The 26,431-nt window shown below is 39.4% G+C and overlaps 1 protein-coding gene across 5 annotated transcripts in view; it reads right to left on the bottom strand.

The window, feature by feature from the left end:
• The window catches only part of mdga2a (MAM domain containing glycosylphosphatidylinositol anchor 2a), a 227,375-nt gene extending 201,661 nt beyond the window's left edge, over positions 1-25,714 (bottom strand). For 2 of the 5 annotated variants that reach the window (XM_064329795.1, XM_064329784.1), the window contains exon 1: positions 24,089-25,714. In XM_064329795.1, the coding sequence (XP_064185865.1) occupies positions 24,089-24,161 (73 nt within the window). In that variant the 5' untranslated portion in view covers positions 24,162-25,714. The remainder of the gene's footprint in view (positions 1-24,088) is intronic. The other 3 variants (XM_064329804.1, XM_064329812.1, XM_064329813.1) reach the window with 3 other exon arrangements.
• Positions 25,715-26,431: the final 717 nt, after the last annotated feature.

Here is a 26,431-nt window from a genome sequence, read left to right as displayed (position 1 = left end):
GTCTAATGAGGTACAAAAGGGCAGTATGGGATTTTAGAGGCTGTAGTTACACTCATCGTCACCTGGCAACAGAGGAAAGAAGAGGTTCTGGAGAATAGGCTTGGTCCTATCCCATTACTTTTCTGCTCCTATGGTACTTGCAGATATGTTTTTCCAGTTTGTGATGACACAAGCAACAGGGCCAAAGGGAACAGTTTGGCCAGGGTCCAAGATTCAGATACAGATCCAAACACATGTCATGAAATGAACCAAACTGGGAAAACAAGACCTCCACTCACGCTCCTGACATGAGATTACATCATATACTCGATCCATGATGATGTCAGAGCTACAATCATCACCATGATCACCAAGTGTCATCTGAGACAAAGAAGCGCTCTGGAATTTCTCAAAGGTTTAGTTTTATCCCAGCCCACGCTTACAATTTCAGTGCCCGGTGTTTCATATTATTGTAGCACCTATAAACAATGTTACATCATCACCCTCTGCCAGAAAGAGGAGCATCACTGGAGGACAGGCCTCATTCAGTGGTGTCCAGCTGCACCTGCACCCAATCAACACTTTCAATGGATCTCTTCGAGCAATGGGAGATAAGGAGACCAACAGGGTTTCTGTTGAGCAAACAGTCACTGTTTGGTGATTAAGTGGTCTGGAGTGCTCTCTTGTTTACAGATTGCTATTACTGGAGCAGAGGCATGCTTGCTAATGAGTAATGCTAAAGGAAGGAAAGAACAGAGCGGAGGAAGGAGCATCTATTATACAACCTGCAATGGCTAGCTGGAGTAGTGCTGAAATACTGGATTCATAATACTCAAGGGCTACAGGCCTAAATCCTGGGAGCAACACTATAGTTGTCTTCCATCTTCCTGGAGTCTAAATTCAAAATTCCAATCATACACCACAGTTGGATATGGTGAGGTTGCCAACTGTGCAACACTGGAGCATTTCCATTAAAGATTTTATGGTCAGGGAGAGGTGGGGCAACTAAATTACTGAAGACATCAATCAGGAGCCAGCTTCAATACACAGATAACTATGCAGTTTGTAATTGAGTGTAATGTATGTACGTGTAAGTACCCCATCCATGGCATTGCTCTTCTCTGACTAATTTATCTAACCTTCAAATTAACAAAGTCACAGCATGCACATGCTGCCACTCCACACCACAAAGTCTTTAACAGAACAGAACATGGAAATCAATCACAGTTGACAGCCTGCTTCATGTATAAAGCAATGGAAGCTGATATTCACATAGCTGGTGTCAACCTTTGGTAAATTAAAGCAGTATGACTTTTGCCACTTGGATTCCGTTAATTAACCAATAGCTCCACGACCACATAAAAGGACTGCATGTTGTGCATGTACAGTCTGCACTGATGCATTACACTCCGCTTTGCAACGATCCTGTGGAAGCACCCAATACAAATCTGACTTACCATACATGGTATCATCTACATGCTCACTGTGAAAGAGACATATCCATATTTACTTTAACTTCAGGCTCTGCTGAGGCTGAATAGAGAGAAACAAGGCCAGGTTAAAACCTAGTATATGGCTGGACCGGCCGATCAAGTGTGTGACATCATAACTCGGCCAGCCAATGGTGTAACTTCATCACTCAGTCACTCACTCAGTCACAGACATTCGCGTTTGTAGGGCTGGCCCTGCTTTTGCGGTCCAGCCAAAAATTCATTTAGCACATAACCTTCCACAGAGCCCCATCCTGCACCTCTTATTGTCAGAAGATGCATACATTTCCACTGATGAGATCAGAGAAAAACAGCAGATTTTATAGCGTGCTGTGATTTACAGCGAAAGGTAATTTGCAGAGTTGTGTATGCCGCAGTGCTAGCTCTCCATATGTGACGAGCAGAAGACACTGTGGGGAGCTGGGTTATATGAGCCTTGACTGGACAACGAGGGAATGTTTAAGGAGCACACATGTGTCACTGCATATTAATGAAGGGTGACAGGAAGTCATTCCAGACAGAAGCACATTATCAATTAATTTAATCCAATGCTCACTCTTCATCCCTTTATACCCTTATGGCCCCTAGCCTTAATTTGAGCAACAACCAACGTTGACTATCCTCTATCCACCATAAGAAACATAACAAGGTAAAGTTGGATTTTTCTAGAACCGTAAAAATTCAATTCCACATTCTGATCTAGACAAGGCCATTGTACATGCTAGTTTTGGTTCAATCTAAACTCCAGTAATTAGGTTTGATTGAAATGAACAATAATCTAGAATATCCTATATGTAGGATGTATCTTGTAAAACTTTTTTGTTATTAAAGATGTACACATATATTAATGCATAGTTATAACATAAGCTCATAATTTTTAATTTTTTTAATGAATCGGCTATATAGACTAATATTCGGCTTAATTAATATTGTTAATTAATTTTAATTAATTTTTTTAAGCAATCTACTGTAATGGGGCCTTAAACATTTAATTGAGAAGCCAATTAAACCTAACTGAGAAGATGGCCTTAAGGTTCGCGGAATAAACAGATGTTTACAAAAAAATGGCTTATAATGTCTTTAACTTTCAGTTTTGTTGACGTACATACGCCTACAACTGTACACACTACAGAGAAGTCCCACAAGTCAGGCTTTTAAAAAGTTTTTTAAAAGCACCCAAGGAAGTATTCATGGTACTCATTTTGTAAACCTTAGTGAGATTTGTGTCAATTATTTTTTAAGGTGTCAAACAGCCTGCATCCAAATAAAACAAATGTTCGTCATTTTTTAAATGTTTTTTTTATGCTTGAGAACCCCCAAGTTCTGGAAAGGTAAATCTGAAAGGTATATACATTACGTCTCAAACAAGAGCTTTTAATGTGAGGCCTGGAGATGGTCTGCTCTATAGATATGCTTTTTAAATGAAAAAAGTGTTTCTCTACAACTTAATGAACTAACAATATGTTGCAAACATCAATACAAGGAATGCAAATCTCATAGCTGAATTACAAGCTAAATATGTTTTTGTTTTCGACAGAGGCTCAGCTGTTTTGGCCCTCGTTGAGTTAAAGTGGATCTGCACCTTTAGCGAAGGCAATTCCCTTTGTGAGTACGGCCTGACCTGAGAGCGAATGCACCAGAGAGCAGTGGGCAGCTGCATGCATTTTCTGCATCAAATAAGCCATTACTTTACACAGTAGTTTTACAATCCTTGAGACAGACTAATCCCAGTAACTAGGCGTGGACTGGCCATCAGGAAGTTCAGGAATTTTCCCGGTCTTGTGAGGGCCGGTCTTTTTTTTTCCAATTAAGTCAAATTAGGTGTCAGGTGATCATTACATTAATTCAACTTTGAATTTTTGCTTTCTGTACACACAAACATGGGAAAACCTTGGAAAATTAGTTTAATCGTTTTACATATTAGCCTGATACAAACAATACAAATGAACAGATTGTGTTTTTTTATTTTTATTAATGATTCGTTGATCGACAAACAGTTTGAATATGGTGTATCAAATTTGGGCCGCTTGACAGCAAATTCCCGGGCTGCTTTTTGTTGTCAGTCCGCCCCTGCCAGTAACTCAGTCTTATGACACAGAATAATTACATCTGAAAGTCGTCCTCACAGATCACACAAATTAAAAACAAAAACAAGAAGCAGTTAGACCCCAGGGAAACTTGTGGCACCAAAAAGTAGACTGCTTGTGTCAGGTAATTATTATCTTCATTTTTGGTTTACTCCTTTTGTGTAGATATTAGAAGTAAGAAATGTCTTGAGTGCTTACCAGGTCTGCTTCAGACAGCTCTTTCCATCCATTCACAAATGAGCTAACATGCAGTGCACTCCCAGTCAGGTTGTGTTGCTGACATGTTACATAAAAATATGAGCGGAATGAACATCATTACTGGGCACAAGAGAGGTGGGCTTATGCTACATTGCAGCTTCTATACAGTAACAAGGGAAGGGGTGGGGAGCGGGGGGGGGGGGGTTGTTGATGTAAATAAACTCTATTTTCCCACAAGCTTTCCTACAGCCCTGTTGCCCAGGATGGATGAAGACCTCTGTGCATTATGCTCCTGTGATGATACAGGGCTGACACACAGATCTCTCTTTCTCCTGGCTGTACCCATTAATCTGCCACACGAGTGACCTTGGCTGGGTGCCGTCACCTTGATTGCTCTGGCTGAAGAGATGCACGATCGCTGCCACAGAGGCCATAAAAAGGGCCTTCATTTTAGAAGATCGGGGCCTGGGTTTGGAAATAACTCAATCAGGGCCACCATTGACTCGTCTAATATGCCTCAGGAATTATATCACGCAAAACAGCCTGTGGTACAGTGTGCTGTGCTCCCTGTCTTTCCACTTGTATGTGAACAAACCATGAATTTTGTGGCACATGTATGCTATTCCATCGAGATAAAAATTACCGGAAAATAAACAAATTGGTTAATTGCTCATCCCTTTAAACGGCCCCCCTGGTAAAGCTTAAAAGAATGATAGAGTAGAAGATCCTTTTGAAGCAAAAGCACTTTGTGTATTTGGAACATAACAGCAGCTCTGAGTGAGTGAGTCAACCCCACTGAAAGTAATTAATGGAGTCATTGGGAAGAGACTGCCAATAGGTTTTCAAAAGCCTCAGACAGCAGCATGCAAATTAGAGGACACTAGGAGTTACGACGGTAACCTTTGCCCTCAGACAGTTAAAAAAAATGCATTAATTACTATTGGACTGAAAGCTTGTGTGTGGTTGAGCCAAAATGACCCAGTTACCTCAGAGTCTGCACAAGTACTAGGCCTTCCTGTAGCTTATGATGTATCTTGCTTGACAGATCACCTGGTTTCATGTGTCCGGGGAGAGATAACGTTCCGGGGATAATCCTTGGGTGATGGCCCGGGAGTAAAAACCCGGACAGACATAAATCCGAACTGCGCAGCGTAACACAAAATGAAGGGTGTCCGTACAGCTCTGACTAATCCACAGCTCGGTGTCCCCGTGGGGCACGGGCTTAATGGCTCCATCACCCGCATTCTCATTAACACTCATTCCACACAATCTAAAGCTAATGGCCTAATAAAAGCAGGAGCAGTGAATGCGTTCACAGTAAAACACAGAGTTAGGCCCTCCCTAGCATCGGCTCAGAATCGTCTCAGAATCCAAACACGCAGCTGGGGATACATGCTCTGAAGAGGCTGAAGTGAAAATGGACAAAGACTTTGTTGCAGTTCCATACATTTTTCAGCATCTTTAAGCATTTGAATCAAGGCAGCTGATCCAGGGCTATGTCAATCCAACACGTAAGGATCCAGCATATATTGGATCCAAATATAAAGTGAACAAGTGTGACAAAGGCAGGCAAAAACCTGGAAATAAAAAACCTGCATCACATTTAGTTTCTTTTTTGTTTTGTTTTTGTCAACCTGCACATACAGCTCTCTCTAGACCTTTAACCTGAACTCTTGTGAAAATGGATGTTGATCTGGTTAAATGCAAACACATAGCAGGTGATTTTTACTGTAACTCTTTGGAGGAGGTCACTGCATTTCCAGGCTAGCGTTAAAGGACAGGGAATAGTGAACGCCAAATAACATATACTAACACACCCAGAAAAAAATCAATCAAAAAATCCCTTTGCACAGCCTTTTATTCATATATATTACTGTATGCATTTAGAGCACAAAAAGATGAGCAAATGAGTTTTATTGCTAAGCCATTATTCAGCACAATGACTTCATTGCTCAAGGGGTTTAAAACATAAAATCATACACTTGCCTCAGTAAAAGTAAGCTGGCCAAAGAAAAGTGGGCAATATTCAACACAATCACAATGCTTAAATACACTGTTCACTCATCCTTCCGTGACAGTCAATTCAGACATTTTAAGCAGCTGTCAACATAGAAATGTCTTATTCAATGCATTCCGTTATACGTTTGTGAATGCTATAGTCTAGGTCTACCTCCTCAGAATGCATTAGTCAATATTAAGTGGACAGCAGTAAAGAGGAGCTGCTCTTCGGGAGCAGATCTCCCTCAATCACCCTATTTCACACTCAAAAATTCATATTGATAGGGCCGTCTGGGTAGTGAGGTATAAGCACTCGCCTACCACCGCAGAGACCCAGGTTAAATCCTGGGCAGCGGTACTTCCGGCTTGGTCAGACGTTCCTACGAACACAACTGGCAGTGTACGCAGGTGGGAAGCCGGTGAGGGTATGAGTCCTGATCGTTGTATTAGCGACTCCTACTGGTTGGTCAGGGCGCCTGTTCAGGAGGGAGGGGATCTGGGGGAGAGTGTGTGAACCTCCGCACGCGTTACGCCCTCGCTGTCAGGTGAAAAGAAGGGGCTGGCGACTCCGCATGTATTGGAGGAGACATGTGCTAGTCTACACCCTGAGAAAAGCTTTCCCAGAAGAGTGGAGGCTGTTATAGCAGCAAAGGGGGGTCCAACTCTGTATTAATGCCCATTGTTTTGGAATGAGATGTTCAACATGAATGATTAACACTGCAGTCCATCAATCTCTGCTTAGAGACGGTTGCTATATAGTACTTCCTGACATCTAGCTCCGAATTGTTTGCAACAGTATAGCTGATTGCAAGAAACTTTAGTTAGCTAGCTAGCTACAAGTTACAAAGCTACTGTAGGCGGTTAAAAGCTGCTGTTGGGGAACTTGCTAAACATGAAACGCGTTATCTTGAACATTTGGAGGAGGGGGGTTATTTTTATTCCATTCCTCAAACCAAAGACAAACTCGGAAAAGTGTCTGTTGTGGATAAAACTTGGACACATGCAGTCGATATCACAGACAGATACAGCAAGCTACATTTGCATGACGGCAAACTTTATTTTGCCAATTAATAACATTAGATAACATGTCTAGTCTATTAACTGGAGTTAGCCAAGTGATTAAATCAAATCAAAGTTTATTTTTCACATGCATCGTTAACGATACAGAAAATGGGCAGAAATGCTTAACATCAGCCATCGTTGTGTAGCATGAGAAAACATAGCTAGTAGTGAAACAATAAGGGAAATAATTAACCAAAATCGGAAAAGTGGCTGCGTTTGTTACCATGTTGGTGGCAAGTGTGTGCACGAGTGTTTGCTGCCCCCAATCTTGCATAAAGAGCACATCCACATTAATCAGGAGAAAATAAGTATAACGTGTGTTCATATAGATATATATGCATTTCCCTTTTTTTTTAAATTGGGTGGGTTCACCATTTTCAAATCTGGCAACATGTTCACTCATGTATTTGAACTATTATTAAGAGGTTGTCGTTATGATCTTTGTAGAACTATAACTTTAAAGCCAATGGGAGCAAAGTGCTTTTAGTCCTCCATCATCATCTTAAACACATAGACTGGAATGCAGAATGAAGCCCCACTTCAGCAGAAGGAACTAGAACCTTATGAAACCATTTTTTTTAATCAAATAGGAATTAGTCAGAGGTAATACAGGGTTATTAAAGCACAGTTCTGACGCAAGAGCAAAGAAGTGGTCTTCTGGTGGAACTTTATCAAGGGAATTTAGAATTAGACTTGTTGACAGAAAAACATGACCTTAGTTTCTCAGACACTATTTATAACCACGTTTCAGAGAAATTATCAGAGCGTACAGAAAATTTAAATTACTGAAGTCATAATTTTCTTTGCATGTGACAAAATCACCATGGTGAATTAGAATACTAACCAGTAATTGTACATCTGTAGTCAAACAAAGCCACAATATAAATGAAATTTAATGGACAATGTTCTCTTTCTTTTCTACCTCCAATATACAATATTTGTAATCAGTACCAAAAAAATATATAATTTATTTAAAAAATGATCAATAATATTGAATTGTGGAGCACTTCTCGGTAATGATTGGGTCTCTGCAATCCCAACATAATGAATGAAGAAGTCAACAGATTATCAATATTAAGTCATTTTAAGTTACGTTGATTTAATTTAGAAACAGAAGGCTCCATTCCTGTGTGAGGTGCTGCTGTTTTACTGTTCAGCATGGTACTGTGCTTGGGCACTTCAGATTCAGTAAATATCCAAATAATAAATAAAATGGTTAGTTCATGGTTAGTTAATGGTTCTTAAGTTTGTCCTCAGCAGGTATTTTTACTCATGAATGCTTCTATTCGAAAAACATTTTAGTTGCATAAATAGGCAGGAGGTCAGGGCTGGGGCTGCATGTTCCAATTACATCTGTGAGGCAGTCTGACCATGTTTTCTTTGAAAAACAGCCATCACTGAAGAAGAGCCATGTATAATAGTGCATTGTATACAAAGGTTATGCTATGCTTTCACAATGCTGCGCAGAAGATACACATGCTTGACAAGACTCAAGACAGCACTTCATTGCACAATACCACATCAGCCAAAACACACAGGACAAAGAGCAGAAACTCTGTGTGATGCCACGAAACATGACCATTGCCATGACATGAATGGTCATGAAAGGGTAAGGAATGTAAAGCACTTAAATAATACAGCAGCACTGTACCAAAGGGCACCATCACTAAACTACATCAGGCTTAGGCAAGATTAAATCTAGCTGCAGCAGAGACTTAATACATCATATTTGTGAGATTTGAGCATTGAGGACCAATCTCAGGCTCATGCATCCAGTTTCGGAAATCTCACTCGTTTCAATGAAATCGGCCATGTTGGCTATTCACATGGCTTTGTGCGTTTTACATCACCCTCCAGGCATTCTGAAACTTGAGATCTATGCTACAATTTGCTTTATTCTTATTTAGTATGTATACCACACCCTGTGTTACATCGATACATCACATTCTTAAATGCGAGCAATTGTTTGATTCACATTTAGTCATTTTTAACATTATCTTGTGCTTATTTTTGCAACTGTCAAAATATACAAAAAATGTTTTAAGGCTTTTAGTCATTGAGATTGAAGGACAGTACCTTCCTAGATGCAATCAATGTACAACAACAAAGTTTATTTTTAATCAGTGCAATTTATGCTTGCATAAATGTAAAGATGTGCACTGTTTACAGGTAAAAACAACTAGAAGTATTAGAAATTAGTGAATTGAAGACAGACATTACTCTTTGACACCAAACAATTTTCTGGGACAGAATGCCTGTGTTTCACACTTCAAGGTGAAAGGGAAAAGACCACATTTATGGTTCTCTATTAAGGAATATTGATTGGGTAATGACTGCAGTGTGCTTTGCAGCAACATTGTTCTCTGAATAGGATTCAATCGGCCTTTGGAGACAACTGGCATTCTCTCATGGCCATTTGCTTCTACGACACCATTAATGTGAGCATTAATACCGGCCACTAATACTGCATGACAAATGCTGTACTCAAAGCTGACTGTAAAGTTATTTTTACATGGAAACAACTGCTCAGATTAAATAGGCCTACAGGAAAGAATCTTAAGCGTATCCTTCAGAGAGTGCACCTGTGAAGCCAGGCTCATTGTCATATTAGCTTTTTCAGCTGAACCCACATTGCTGTACATTTACAAAAACCTTTTGGGGTAGAATTTCTGTTCATGCGCTTTGTTTGAAGATTTTCTGTGCATCCTTATGGGTCATTGTAATGACAACAGCATACAAGAGCATACAACTTCCTGACCGTGTCATTAAAAGATTAAATATTAATCCAATACAATCCAATTTAGTATCATGATGCAATTTATTTCATATTGTTACTGTTCTATAGGGCATAATTCCCACAAGGGATATAATATTACATGCATAACTTCATGGATATATTGGGCATGAACCTACCCATTGGAATTGCTAAGATTACAACAGGTTTGGGGGACAGTAGCTTGATATCAGTATGCACATAAACAGAGCCAGTTTGAAGCACCAATTATTGCTTGGCTGGGATATATATAATAATCAATTATTCTCCTGGATGCATTTTTGTATATGAGGGATAATATTATGGGGTTCGTGGCAGGCGCAACCATTTTTACCACTGGCCTATCAGTGGTAAAAATGGCAGTGAGGAAACATTTTTTTACATTTTGTTTTCAGTTATTTTAATTAACTTTCAAATACACAATAAAGATTGAAGAAAATAAAAAATGTCCTCTCCCTTTTAAGGAAAAAAATTAAAACCCGTTATTAGGCTACAATCCGCCTATTTGACATTTCTGGGTATGTAAACCGAACGTAGGGGTAACTTTTTTTCCAGTATCTTAGTTCTACTTAGTTCTTACAGAAAATGGTGGAATTCAGAAGCACTCACTGCTCCGACTCAAGAAGAAACAACCCCATTTGTCCTGTCATTATTTCCCTGATGACGAGCACCAAAGAAAGTTGTGGATAAGGGCTATCATGGGAGATGAAGGAAAGGGGTTTGTAGTGAAAAAGGCAGCACTTTTGTGCAATAGTAATTTGCTGCAGGCACACAGCCCCATAACAAAAAGCACCACCAGTAGTCTATGTATATATAAAATCTTAAAAGGCAAATAGCTTACAAAGGAAATATATTAAATCACAAGGAAAACTCTCAGATATTAAAGTGCCTCTAAATGAGCAAGCTAGACAGCTGTGAATCCCTCATTCATTCATAAGCCAGTACTGTGGTGCTGACACTTTCATGAATTAGTATTACAATTCTGTTTCATCTTGGGTCAAAATAGTCTCACATTTCTGTCATGGATAGCTAGCTAGCAGACTCATTTGCTTCAAAACTACAGCTGTGTCTATCTATGGTCAAAGCTAAATCATAACAAAGCTGTCTTCATTCCATTGAGTGCATGGCCATTGAAGCCAAACCTTTTAAAAAAGTCCACTCATCACTATTATTTTTGTTTTGGCATTGATGGCTTTCATTCCTATGTAATGAGATGCTAACAACATAGTAGCCTATAATGTTACTTAAATTTGAATAAATGTTGTGTATATTTACAGAAAACTGCTTAACTAACTCAGTGTTGATGTTACTAAGATACTCAATGTAAAACAATTGTCCTCATCCATTTTAGCTTCTGCAATCACAAGTTGATATTGATTTTTTCCTTTGCATAATATTGAGTATGCTGCTGCTCCCCAGGGTTGCGTGTGCACCTCAGCTGTGACATTGTTCAGGGACTGGTCAACTATGATGATGTACAATAATGGCAAAGGGTGCATATTTGGTATGACATAACACCTACTGTAAATTAATGAAATAAAGGACATGGGGTGTGCAAACAGTTGGCCTACTTTCTGAATTAACAGGCCTTGCCAAAATGACTTTGGCCCATCCAAAATTGAAATCCAGGCACCACTACTGGTTTATGGGTTGTCAATACCATAACTTTCCACACCTGAATAAAATTATAGAATTTTGGCCAAAGTTAATTCCTTATTTTTTAATTTGTATTGAGTGTTCAGCCCTCTAAATGCCCAAACAAATTATCAAATGGAAAAAGGAACACAGGAACATCTCACTCTGTCTCAGTTTATGACAAAACTGGTTTGCAGTCCGTATTATCAGACACTGGCTTAAAATGTTCAGTACTATAAAAAAAAACATGCACTAATTCGCCTTGGCTTTACCTGTCTACATACAGATACCGCCTATTACTGTGGTCATTTTTCCATTGTTCAGGTTAATTTGCGGCTGCAATGTAGGGGACCTTTCAACATAATGAAAGTGATCACTGTAACTGATGATAATATTTTGTTAATACAGGATTCCATCAGATCAGCTATGATGTCTGAACGTCACCAATCCAGAAGGCCCGGGTTTAAAGATAAAATCCCATCACACTCCCGTTCTTTAAGAAGCCTCAAATCCCATCTCAAGCTTTAAATAATGATGTTGTATACATCTTAGATCAGCATGCTGGGGCCTAGCAAACAGCAAGAATCAGGACACAGAGTGAAAATCCATAGCGGCAAACAGAAATGTCACACGACTGTTCAGCCCCATCTCCTGCAGTTGCATATTTAAGGGACAGGCCTGTTGCTCTTAGCTGCCACCACCAGTCTGTTCTTTGTTTCAGTGACCTCAGGTAGCCTCTTCATGTCCTTGGAGGTGCCCTTTGATAGCGCTTCCAACATTGGGCGCTGAGAATGGGCTTGACTCCTTTCAATTCATTGGAATGTAAAGGATATTAAGCTTTCTGAGCAGCAAAAAGGACAGATGACTTGGAGTTGGGGCGGGGGGAGGGGGGAGTGCTTTGGATATTGGGCAGTTCCTTTTGGCTTCCACACTTTGCTTTTGCCATCACTGACACAAGTGAATCTTGGTCTCATCTGTCCACAACACCTTTTTCCAGATCCATGCAGGCTCATTTATGTACTTGTAATTCCTACACGGTGAAACCAAACTGTATAAAAATATCCTTTAATAAAAGCTGAGAATATGAACTTCAGCCACAAGTAGTCTGGAGTACAGATCCAAATCAATAACAAATATGTGTTTGCCCCAAACATTATGGAGCTCACTGTATTCATTCATCCTCAACATTTTATCCAGGATATCCATGCAATAAAAAACAATTTCATAAGATTTATGCCATTCTTTCCCACTAATTCTGGAATACGGAAGATTAATCTAACTCTTTGTGGAAATATTAATCCTCAAAAACAATCTGGAGATGTTTGACTGAGGCTGTGATTTATCTTACTATAGGAGTGTTTCATGGTGCCCATTAGTAATACTGAGAAAATGTTAAACAACCTGTGAATAGTGAAGAGAAAGATTAAGACTGAAACATTTCGGTTTGAAAACTATTTTCCCCACAAGGCTGAAATTTTCAGGAAGAAAATTCTGCTAAATACGTAGAGCACTGTTAAACACTAAATGTGATATTTGATGGTCACATCACACAAGACAGGCTGAGCATAGCATATTTTTATTTGAGGTCATAATTATTTGCTGGGTACTATAATATACTATTACACAGGTTAAACAAAATATGGAACGGCAAATGTTAATGTTCTACAAAAAAGGAGATCAAACACCAATGTAAATGATGCAATGCAATATGTTGCTATGTCTAATGACGACATGGCTGATTTGAATTGTTGAAACAAAACAAAAAATATTAAAAGCATCATTAATCGATTATGGTTTTAGAATGCACACAAGAACATGTATCATTCCTTTTTGACACTGATATCTGATTGCATTATATCATGAAATTACACCTCAAACCTATTTCTGCAACAAAAAAAGCAAATTAATTCAGAGCCACTGAAATTTATTTTCTTACCAGATACCCTTTGATTGTGCTCAATAATAAAGTAAATGAGAAGATGAACTTTAAAATTCACTAAGAAAGAGGAAATCGCTGTAATAACTTATTACATTAACTGGTGGTTATTACATTAATCCTGGGTTACTTCTTTAAAGAAAAAAATGTAATACTTCAACTGTTAATGTAATAGCATGCCAGAATTTCTGTCTTTCGTTATATCAATTGTCACACTTTGCTACATAAATAGAATTGCACTGGAAGGCTCATCCAGATATAGAAACACTACAGCATGAACCCGCCTTCCTGGATCGTGGCCTTATCCTGGCAGAAGGGCTTGCAAGGTTTTATAATCCCCAGAGCTCTCATCTCAGCCTTATGTACTCTCGCAGGGTCTCTCAAGGCAAACAGGTCTGGGGTGAGGTAAAAAGAATGGACCCTGATCAAAACCTCTATTATGGAAGCTGTGGTCCAAAGCTAATCAGGTGGAAACCCAAGGACCCGTTATTGGACTCCAGCAGTGAGGGAGGCTGTCAAGCTTAAGGAGACTTTCCAAGCCCAGTTGGCATGGAGGACTCCTTATGCAGCAGATGAGTATCATCAGGCAAAAATGGCTGAAGCCGCTGCAGTTGCAGAAGCAAAAGCCTGGGCATGGGAGGAGTTTGGAGAGCCTGAGAGAACTTTCGACTAGCTCCAAAGTGGTTCTGGAAAACCATTTGGCATCTCATGAGGGGCAAGTGGGACACCATGAATGCTGTTCTTAGCAAAGATAGTGAAACTCTAGCCTTAACTCAAGGTGCTGGACAGAAGGCTCCAACTGATAGTCGAATATCAGGGTCAGCAGGCACAAAGTGGATTTAGTCCAGACTATGGAGCAGCGGACCAGATCTTGCAGATATTTGAGAGGGTATGGGAATTTGCTAATCCAGTATACATGTGGTTTTGGATTTGAAGAAAGCATATGACTGTGTTCCTTGTGCTGTGGGAATATGGGGTGCCGGGTGTTGCTACCATACACTATTTGGTCCCTGTACATTTGGAGTGAGAGCTATGTTCACATTATTGGCATTAATTCAAGCTTGTCAATGTGGGTATTGGACCCCACCCAAGGTGCACCTTGCCTCCCCTCTGGTTCATGATATTCATCGACAGGATCTCAAGGCTCAGCCATGGTCTGGAGTGTGTCCAGTTTGGGACACAGGGGTGGCACCCCTGCTGCTTTGCGGTTCCTTTTGGCCTCGTTGTACTGTGACCGTCGATGCACACTAAAATGGTTTGCAGTTGAGTGTGATACTGTTGGGATCAGCACCTCCAAGTCTGGGGCTATGGTCCTCTCCCAGGAAAACATAAAAAAGGCAAAGCTCTTTATTTACTAGTCAATCGTAATTCCTACTTTCACCTATTGTCATGTGCTATGGGTAGTGACCGAAAGAGTGAGATCATGAATACAAGCGGCCAAAATGGGGACCTCGGAGTAGAGCCGCTGTTCCTCCCCATTGAGAGTCAGTCAGTTGAGGTGGTTTGGACATCTCGTAAGGATGCCCCCTGAGCAACTCCCTGTGGAGGTGTACTGGGCACTGGGCACATCCAGCTAGAAGTAATGGAAGCTGGAAGTAAATGTAATGGAAGGAGACCCAGAAGCAGACCTGGGAAACACTGGAGGGATTAGGCCCCTACATCTCCCAGCTGGCATGGGATTGCCTCGAGTCTCCTGGGATGAGTTGGAGGATGTTGATGGGGAGAGGGACATCTGAGCAGCTCTACTTGCCCTGTTGCCACCGCAACCCTGACCAGGATTAAGCAGTTAGAAAATGTATGGATGGATATCTATGACATGAACCTTCACAGACGCATTAACATCAGACCAGGGCAAAATACATTTTGAATTTCAATTACTGTTTTACTATTGTTTTATTGAAAATATAAGGAGGGCTAGATGGCTGGGGTTTGCACTTTTGGAGATATTCCATTGAACAGCATACTGTACCTTAGGTATATGAAAGGATTTTAAAAGCGCACACACGCACACACACACAAACACAAAGCCTCAAGGTGCTACTTGTTTTCCTGTGCACATTATTGTCCGCCCATCTTCACTGAGGGAATACACATATCTACTTCTCTACAGTCTAACTAAACCTATTATTCATTCTGCTACAGGGACATTAATGCCCCCTTCAATACCTTCCATATGACATCATAGATCTCCTCACTCATTAGGTGATGTCCACCTCCATACACAAGACCTAAAGGGTACAGGACAGGATAATGGTGACTTGCATTAGTTATTCTTCTGTATCTGTTTGACAAACTAAATACTGAAATTAGTAGAATATATATCATATCAATATTCTATTGAATGAATACATATCTTACTAATGCTAATTTGATGGTGGTCTCCAACCCTATGTTTGCCAGATTAAAATTTTTTGAAAACCATACAACATGCACAACTAGGAGTTTAATCGCGACCAAGGTGGGCAGTTGACTAAACCAATTGGGTACTGAAAGCCGACGCGGGTTTGGGGAGCTACTGAAGCAGATCACAGTGGCTGAGACACAGATTTATTTCCAGTAACAGTACATTTTTTCAATTAATTACTAACATTATAAGAAATTATTAATTACATTATATTTTCTGGTCGGGACCACAAACTTGACCGTTAAAAATAATTTGAAAGACATTATGGGCAAACCCTGGCCATTAGGGCAAGCCTGCCTGGTCCTCGGATAGGCTCATCAAAAGCAATGTCACGCATGTATTAAAATTCAGTTTGATTCAGTTCAGTTTAATTTCAGTCAAAGTAGACGCACAGTCTGTAGACAGACACGTTAGCTAGCTACGTATTACCTTAATGCTATAGTAATGCATTAATGTAATACGTATGCATTAATGCATTAAAGTATTTTTTTCTTAATTGGTTTAAAACATTCACTGTTTTTATTCCATTATTCATTTTTACAAGTCAATAGGTGAAGCAAACACTTCATGGCGTGAAAATACAAATCATGCTCCTTCACTTAATTTGCCTAACCACCCCCAATCCAAAATGGGGACTTCAGAGTAGAGCCACTGTTCCTTCGCATTGAGAGGAGTCAGTTAAGGTGGTTTGGACATCTTGTAAGGATAACCCCTGAGCAACTCCCTGTGAATGTGTACTGGGCACTAGGCACATCCATCTGGAAGTAATGGAACCCCCTTCTTTGAATGTAAATCTAAATTTCAATTTTGGTACTTTTATTTTTTAATGAATCACATATGCAAATGGGATTGAACAGATACTATTTTCCATCGCACCTTACCTGATTTTTACAAAGTATCCATTTATACAGATGGATATATACAGGACAAATTCAGGTTTGGCACCCTTGCTCAAGGTCTAAAACTGCAGCACTCCAGCAGGGAATTGCACCTACAATCTTTGGGTTATAAACACAGTCCTGTAAACATTATACTACACTGCAACCCATTATAAGATACTAAAGAAAGCCTCAGAGTCCACATCAATAGCAAAATAACAGCCAAGACCTTCAGTTGACTGTACAATTAGGTTCCACACTGTGAATGTCACTTCATGGTACATTTATAACTTATTTGGTAATATACTTCAAAATCTCCAAGATTGGTAGAAACACAAAATATTGGGCATTTAAAAACCTTACTTCAATATTTGGGGACAAAGTGATCCCTGAACTTTTGGTATCAATTTGTCACAAAGTAACGAAAGGTTGCTATGTAACCATAACCTTGTGCACCAGCTAGATGAAACTGTTCCCTCTGTACAGTCAATTCATACCCCTGCAATATTCTACGGCCATACAAAGCTGCACCTCTGCCAAATAAGCTGTCAGATCTTCCGTTGACCCATAACTCACAGCTGAGATGTTGGGATAATGTCGTGGCTCCACCCACATGCAAAAAAAAACCCCACTGAGAAAAGTCATTCGGCAGCACAGGCTGCCCTCAAGCCATAGCCGTAAACCAAGCAGTCTGCCATAAATCAGTAATCCCATCAATTAACGACTGTCCGCATTCAAACAGATATAAAAATATAACTTGCGATCGTAGATGTTGACAATGTAGCTGCCAGTGATGTCACCAGTAGTGGCAGAGTCCCTTAAGTGTGAGCACAGAGGTGTACAGATGGCAATGCGGTGTCTTGGTTAAACAGTGGGGTTTATGAGATCATATCTCAGATTACATGTGCTGCTAATGCACTTGTTGTCTGTTTAGGCCACCCACCTTAGGCGCATTGAGATGTTCAGCATAAAATAAGGACTCCTGAAAACCCACAAAGGTCAAACATAATTCCATTCCCTTTGAAGGAACCAGTTTTGTGGGCTGATTTATTCTGGAGATTCAAAAGGTACTGCATTAGAGCACTGTACATGAAGTACAGAAAGGTTTACCGCTGTCCCTCAAACCAATTAATTAATTTATAGAAGCTAACACTTGTGACCGTATGTTCCATACATCCTGGCCCCTCGTCAATAAGGATCTACAACCCGTGCAGACACCAGGAGGGAACTGAGCCAACAGCATGCACTTAGAGTAATCCTCCAGGAAAGCAGAAAGGGGAAACAACTAGAGCACATCTAAACATTGAGGCGAGACTGAATGAATTTTCTTGTCTGCGCTTAAGTTGGATCTGGACAAAGATCAGCATTTCCTCCCCGGTGGATTGCAAAACAGTAAACAGGTGGGAGAGCTGAGAGACAGATTTTAATATGGTTCACCCTTGAAGGAAATGAGAGGGTCTTGGTCCTTGGGAATTTATGAGGAAGCCGATGGAGGAGGCTCTGAGAGCCAGTACTGATGACTACAGTATCACAGGCAGAATCAATTTGAATAGCTTGGACTTCCGCGTCTGAACTAGCCATGAAAAAGACCCTTGAGAACTGGCATGCTTTTTAGCAGAGGCTTCAACATCACCAAGGGAAACCAGAGTGGAAAAAAACAAGAGAAGTTAAACTGTGTTTTCACGCTGAGAAAAAAGGTTGTGAAAAAATATGTTGTATTGTGAATAAAGTAAGCTTGAATGCAAGATTTCTCCAAATTTCTTTAGGAGTATCACTTCCACAGTTATCTGTGCCAGGTCTAACATAATTAATTTGAAATGGTCACCAGCACACCCAGACTACTGTGTACAGAAATAAACTACATAAAACCAGAATGCTCCTGTGAAAGAGATGAAGAACATTGTGAATTGAAACATTAACAGTGTAATTGTATCTGTGAAAGCACAATGTATCCATGCAGCATTATAGTGTTGTGCAGAACCATACAATATTTCAACATAGTGAATGATATATAATACTGTAATGTCTGATAAAATATTTTAAAATAAAACATTTTATTGACACTATGTATCATGACAATGCCTTACAACTTTACAGGACATGAATACAAATTAATGAATCTTATTCAGTCTCTTTCTTAATACTTATTTTGCTTTTAAATGGTATAAACCCGTCACTATAGATGGCTATGCATGTTTTTATATGGGGCATATAGAACATAATTATATTTTCATGAACACCTTCCTGTGTTATATGGGTTTTGCAAGGTCTTCATCTAGCAATGGATTTGTTAATAAAGGAAAGACAATGTTAGAAATGTCACCTTGATAGTCATTTCATTTATTTCCATTTTCAGTGACAGTGCTCAAAACTAATTGGTAAGACGTACCTCTAGTGTTGGGCTTACAAGGTCAGATCAGCCTGTCACATCATGTAGTAATTTACACTGCCACTGCACAAGTGAATATGTACATTCCCGTTGTTCTTAAAATTAAACAAAGGCATCTAAAGAATATATACAAAGAACTATGGTATTTTTCACATCGCACCCCTGGCTCTATATGAGTTTCTTTATGTTATGCAGTAGAACAGCCTTCACTAATTTGTGTTGTGTCACATTCCAATGTCTAGTCTACTCAGGTACAAATCCATCAGCACTCAAAGGGGACACACCCTAAAATTACTAGTAATTCAGTAATTATGATTTTGGCACAATTTCATCATCTGTCTCTATCATAAGTGCATTTCCAAATTTGTTCTGGAAGCAATGTGTTGCCTAGCTGTCACTAAGGACACTTTATCATACAATTGTGGCGCAATAGTGTGACGTGTGAAATGTGTTTCACAAAGGACTTTGTGAAGGCAGAAAACACATAAGTTATGTTAAGTAGTAGATCCAAACCCAAAAGAGATCACTTTGTTTTTGCAGCAAAGGGAAGCTGCAAGCAACTTTGAAATGACATTGAATAGATGCCAACTAATGACATTAATTCCAAAAATGGCAGGCCTGCATTTGGCAAACCTGTCTTCTACACCACTCATTCTTCAGACTTCAGCTAAGTATTGTTACTACACCAAAATCTGCTAATCAGAATGGCCCAACAGAGCCCCTGTCATTGACATCTAAAAAACAAGATTTAAAAAAGTTCCGAGTTTTCTCAGCTAAAAAACAGTTATTAGATTGTTAAATAAATGTTCATATTAGCTTTGAATATGATGTTCCACTTTTACAGTGACTTTAAAAATGTATCTCCTTGCAACGCCTCATTAAAACTCTGCCGTTACACTATTTCTCAGTCTTGATTTTATATGAACACAAAACTTTTTAAGATAAGAACAAGACATGCTGAACAAAGATGTATGGTGCTGAAACTATTTTTATTGCAAATGTTGTGTTACCTGTGTAAACTGCAATGACTAATAAAAACCGAACAGGCTGAAATGTAACATTTTCACTGCCCTATTCATAAAAGTTGCAGCACTTATTTCTTAATTGCTGTAGTGTTCAGTGTATTTAATGAAGTGAGAACAATATGTTCTCAATGTTTTTATCAATTGACTTTAACCCATAGGTGTAGTTGTTTTAAATATTTTCAGCAGATGGGGAATATACCATAGATGCTGGGAGAGAGGTACCACTGATATTATTATTGTACGAGTGGATGGGTTGGACGTGTTATTGCATGGGCTGCAATGTGCAGATGACAGTAAGTGTTCACTGATGGATCCTTGACTCAGCAATACTACAGCAACAATGTTACCATCTTTCACATTCTGTCTTATATTCAGTCCAAGTAATGTCCTTACATTTAAGCATGACAACACAAAGCAACTGCCTCGATTTTTTTACTGCCTTGGAACAATATGCATGTGATGTGACTGCCGGCCCTAAGCACTCAACAGAATATCAATGGAACGCCCCTGCGGTGCTCTAGATTGGCGTGCGTATTGCGGTGACCACAACAAGACCACAACCATATGCACTCGCCAGCAGCGTGTAGAGGAATGTGCTTTCAGATTGAAATAAACAGTTTTTTTTTATGTTTATGCCAATGTCAGATATGAGACAAGGAAAATGGATGATTCACAAGACAAGTTTACAAATGGGCCACCTTGGCTTTTCACCCTCTTTGATTGGATTGTGGTTTTGAAAATCAATGCTTTACAACTGACCCATTGTCATGTACAGCCCCTTTTTTCAGGCGGAAAATTAATCAACCTGTAATTTTATATTATTCTAGGGAATGCCAGAATAATTCATTGAATACTTCATGCTTTTCAGCACGGTACATACAAGAAGTCTCCAAAGTAAATGAATGAATGACTTCTATGATGTCAAATCCATTAGAGACAAATTGGGAAACAATCATAAATAACCAGATGATCAACCATTGTAGTCATTTGGAATATAATTAATTAGTAGATATCAATTCACCAGAAGGAGTCCAGTCACAGGTAATTGCTGAATCATGTCAATTATAAGTAACTATAATTTGTAATGAAATCCAAGTTTGAATAATTGATCATAATAATTACCTGCAGCTGTGGATGCCTTCAGGTGACTATCTATTAATGAATTCTATTCTAAATGACAACAATGCCTGATTACCTTATTACTTGAGACTGTTATCATTATTTGGCACTAATTTATTATACATAGGTCTGATGTTATACCAGCAACATTGCTTTGTATTTTTTGCTGTTGCTCTTACTTTGAAAAAGGTCATTTGACCAGCTATTAAATACCAGTGTGTACCCCTAGAGAGGGAGTGGGTTTTTCATTAAAAATGGAGCATGGGGTTTTACTTACATAAACCTTGACATGGTGGCACACTTACCATGCCAGATTAATAATAAAAGAAAGTGTTACTTGGTAAACATTTTTTTAGGTCCTCCAAAACTGAGAAATAATAAGTTGTAAACAACTATTCTGTAACTACAGAGCGAACTTACAAGGAAAAATATTGTATTGCCCGTTTGTAAACCTGTAATAGAAGTGATTCAACTGCCTTTTCATTTTCTGTTAAATATAAGATATTATGGGTATTCTTGTAGTATACAATGTATGGTTTTGAATTAATAGCATTTGACATTCAGTATGATTCATACTATGTGATCAATGCTAGTCTTAAGTCTTAAGATCACTGCACACGCTCATGTACATGCCTATATACCATAAAACATTTCAGGTTTCAAAAACATTTTATCTAAACAAGCTCAAGTGTAGCAAGAAACAAAGATCACACAACCCATGTGACAAAATAATTACTTGCATGAGGATCTTGCATGGCATATAAAATAATGGAAATCTAAATTATTCGACAGTGGATTCACACTAGGAGGCTATTGTTTGCAAATTTACAAAGCCAGCACACTGGTTGATCTATAGAGGCTAGGTTTTTTGTTGTACTGTAGGCTTGTATAAATCATTTTTGAAAAACATTTCAATAAAAATTTTCTGGAAATGATCATTCATACTAGTATCACACATAGCACTATATAAATTGCATTAAAGATGGTGGTAAAAAAAAAGTAACAGTCTTGTTTTGGTAACAGTTAGCCATCACCATTACAGTATCATGTCATTTTAATTTATTGGTTATATAAATCATGTATAACAGGCAATACTTCCCATCACAGTAAAATGTCCAGCGTTAATTCAACTCCAACAGAGTACAATGGTACACAGTAAGAGTTCATATAACATTGAACATGTTACTGTCTATGAGGCAAGAAAATGTAGGCTTTTTTCGTTGTATTCCAAAATTGTTCTTAAAATGTGTTTGTGGATTTAATTCAAAAGCACTACTTAAGAGCCCTTTACAACTGCTTCAAAGACACTGCTTACAGTGTGACACTGTTGCTGTCATATTAACCCGGGTATCAGAGAATTAGGCCTAAATTACATAAGACATATCCAATAAAATGTAGAAGGCCTATCTGAAATTAGTAGCTATGAGAAAATAAAAATATTAATTACGTGCATACTATAGACCTATGCATCAACGGAAAATCGACAAAAAAGAAAAACACCACATGGAACAGCTGGTGAAGTGCACATTGTTCCGCCAGTTCAGAAATACCAGAAAAGATAACAGCGCCAGAATGTCAGTTGAATTCATGAATGTATCTTTTTCTCTATTTGCTTGATTGTAAAATCCCATGCTTTGTTTAAAGCCAAATGACGTCAATTGGAGTGTTCTACAGATGTCTTTCTAGCACAATCCCTATCAACAAGCCAAAGCGATGCCTACTAGTTATTTTTCAGTTTGACATAATTTATCTCGCACAATGGTTGGCGATAGCAGTGCTATACAAGAGAACCAGCGTTTCAAATCACAATTTTTTCAACCGTTACTGACCAATGGAGTTATTCGCCATAGCATCACACTGTCAGTGGCATTTTCACTCACAGAGCTTCCCATTCTCTGGTGAAATGCATTCGACCTGAACGCACAACACACAGTATTCAAGTGTGATGTTTTTATTCAGTTTCTTACATGACATATGTCTGCTACGGCTAAAGATTAATACCCAGTATTTCAATAAGAAATGAATCGATTCACCCAGCCGTTGCTGTCAGCGCATCATTATGCCACCGGTTGCACTTAAGCGCTATGCTTCAACAGCCCACTGGGGCAGTTTTCACATGACGTCCAGTACTGAAATTTAAGACATCGATTATTTGTAACAGAATGTGTCGGCGTTCCATTCCGGTGTTACCCAATTTTGATCGGATTTTTCTTTCTTTTCTTTTTTTAATCACTCATGAAGGCTCAAACCTATTTTCCATGCTGCAGCATAAATCTTCCTATCTCCGATTTGGGCTTGACATTAGTTATTGTAGCATATAGATGCGCTAACTAGAAATGCAATTTGGATTTAGTTGAAAACTTACATTGTAGTATTGTTGCGTCTGTCGTAGGTATACCTTTAAACTGAATCCCTCATTATTCAAAACAATCTGAATCAACATTTCTCTCAAATCAATCTATAGCCAAATGTAGGCAGTAGAAAAGAGAAAATATGTATCCAAACAGTTGATCTGCCTGAGAATGACTATGCTTCAGTCTCCTCCACATTAGGACACAAGAACCCTTAATAAATTACACGACCTCGGCGAGGAAGGAGGAAATTCAATTCACTACTCTACAGCCAGCAGAAGCAGCTTTGCAATACTAATTAACATTCGTTTTAATAATGCAAGCACGGTAGATTACTATGGTGATAGACGGGAAGCTCAAAAAACGGAGGTTTTACCAAGCTACATATACCAATATCGATAATTTGTGATCCCATTTAAAAGTACAGTGCGATATGTGTAGTAGCCTAATCGTGAATGTTTTCGTGTTCACTAAAACTGGAACCAATGTCCTGTATGCAGCTCAAATGACATGCAGCACTAGTTCGAATGACAGCCTATGTATTCACGGCCAATATGCTCAGTACATGTCACCTGTGGTTTACAGAAAGCCGGTTTCGAGTAATTATTACGCTGACACATACACGCGTCCAGTAAAATACGGTTATTATCCCCACGTTTAATAGGGAAATGGTAAGAACCTGGAAGCGAATTTCCTCCTTTTTTACAAGGTCATGATCGTATTCATTAATATTCAATTCAATATTTCCTAGCACAATCACTTACCATATACTCCTTGGCAATAAACGCCTTCCAGAAACACAGTGAGCAGCCACAAGAGACCGAAAACTAAATCCATCTTTCCGTGGATGTCAACCTATCCAGCTCGACGGTGACGGGTTCTTCCTGATGCAAGACACTGCACGACAGAACTCGAATCACGGCTAAAATCACACCGTGCCCTCGATGATAAATCAAGGTCCTGAATTCAGAGTTTAAAATAAAAAACATCGATTTCAAATTTAAATTGACAAATTACCAGCTGTATTTTTCATTTCGGTTAGAGGAATTTGAACTGTTCTTTAAACGGGGTTTGAAGAATTGGTCTGGAAAAGCAGGTGTACACACAAGCAATGGATTCACAGTGATGGAGGAAAGGAATATTCTACGACTAAAAAACCGATTAGAAATTGAGTGGGCAGTGCATGGACCTATAAATCCGAGTCCAAAAAATGAGGACCTCTTCGGTTCTGACGCGTTAAAAGTAACAGAAGAAGCTCCCTAGTGAATAATTATACAAATACGCTTGATTGCAGACTTGACTTGCAATATCCACTGGCAACCCTCTTCTCCAATTCTAGAAGCTCCCATTGCTATACTGAGACAAAACACATCCTGCAAGCCGTAGTCCGTCTGGACATCCGTTGAATCGTCATACATCGCAGGTTGACTTTGCCCTCTTTTCCCCAAAATATTCAGAGCGACCCGAGAGTCAAGAAAAACGAGGGAGTTCCACGATTCAGATGCGAGAGGATGCGATGTGCTCACAGACACGCCACAGCTGCATCCTGGGTGCCCAGACGAGTCATCTCCGGCGGATAAGGACGGGTCCACTAACAGAAACAGACCGTGCACCTGGTTTCGTGTAAGCTCCCCCTTAGTACCTCGAAGAGAAAGGAGAGTAGGAGGTGAATCTGTGGATGTGTGTGTCTTTTTCCCTTTCCTCCACACAGTTTTAGGGGATGGATTGGTTGAGGGATGATCAGTCACGTTGCGCAATACGTGCTGAGCTGGAGCGCGGAGCCGCAGCCAGCCAACGACGTCAAGGAGTGCGTGAGTCCTCAGATCTCATCTGTATGGGAAGCAGCAAACGATGTCAACGGACCATGTGAAAATGGTAATGCTAGTAGAACAGAAGATAAAATAAAAAATGCCTAGATTTTGTATATTTACAGCAGAGCTTACAGAAATCAGAAGCTATTGATAATTACGCATAGGCGTAATAAAACCCCTGCCATTCTAACACAGTCTTTCAGAATTCGCGACTAGTTCTTACGTGCTGTCTTCATGGACGCCACTTAGTATTTCACCCATGCAAAACACTAAATACAACTATTTTTCTCACCGTCGTTCTCCCTGTCTCTGTCTCGCCCTCTCACACACACGCACGCGTGCACGCCCTCTCTATCTCTCTCTCTCTCACACACACACGCACGCACGCACGCACATATGCAATGAACCGTATAAAGACGTTTAAACTCTTAAACCTTAAACATGTTTTGCGAATGGAGTACCTGCCACAGTAATTTCGGACACTGTGTCATGGAAATACTTGTGATGCTTCTCCTGGAACAAGTCAATGCTAGAGAGGTGCTCGCCACGGCAGTTGCACAGCTGGACTTTTGGAATGGATGAGTGAGTAAATGGGTTGTCACAGCTTGGGTATGATCGCCGTTTAAAATAGCATCACCATAAAAAGAATTGTTATTATAATTAGTAGTAGTAGTAGTAGTAGTAGTAGCAGCAGCAGCGTAGTAGTAGTAGTAGAAATAAAAATATGAATTGTTTTAATGATATTAATAGTTAGAGTGCACTCTTTTTGAAGCCTGGTCTAGAGGGGAGGACTGGTCTCACAGATAGCATAAGCCACCATATTTTTTGCATTCATTATGCTACTCTTACTATGATCTGGTCATGAACACAAAAGTACAAGCCACTGAAATGGAAATTACTGTATTGTTAGTATCTTTAATTCCACTGTGTGCTGATAATGTTATTCCCTTGACATCACTAGTAGCGTATTCAACTGTTTGAGCTGCCCAGGAGCTTTATTACAGTGCATTTCAGGGGGGAAAAAAAACATTAAACCAAAATGTGTTCCGAGTTCCATTTGAATCCAACTGAGAAGAAAATGGGGTAAAAATGATGCTGGAACTACATCGGTTTTTATGTTGATGGCAGGAAGGGGCAGAAATGTCCTACTAAAGCACCGTACCAGTGCCAAGCCATTGTTCTCAGATGGCCAATCATGAAATTACTGTGTTGGTCTCTCCACTTCCTTTACTGCATCTACTCTATACCTGCTGACACAAAAAATTTTACACTCATTTCTTCATTTGAGAAATGTTT

This window comes from Anguilla rostrata, chromosome 1, assembly GCF_018555375.3.
Source record: "Anguilla rostrata isolate EN2019 chromosome 1, ASM1855537v3, whole genome shotgun sequence".
Lineage (NCBI taxonomy): Eukaryota > Metazoa > Chordata > Actinopteri > Anguilliformes > Anguillidae > Anguilla > Anguilla rostrata.
Note: the sequence above shows the minus strand (reverse complement) of the source record. Positions and strands in the feature narration are given on the sequence as shown.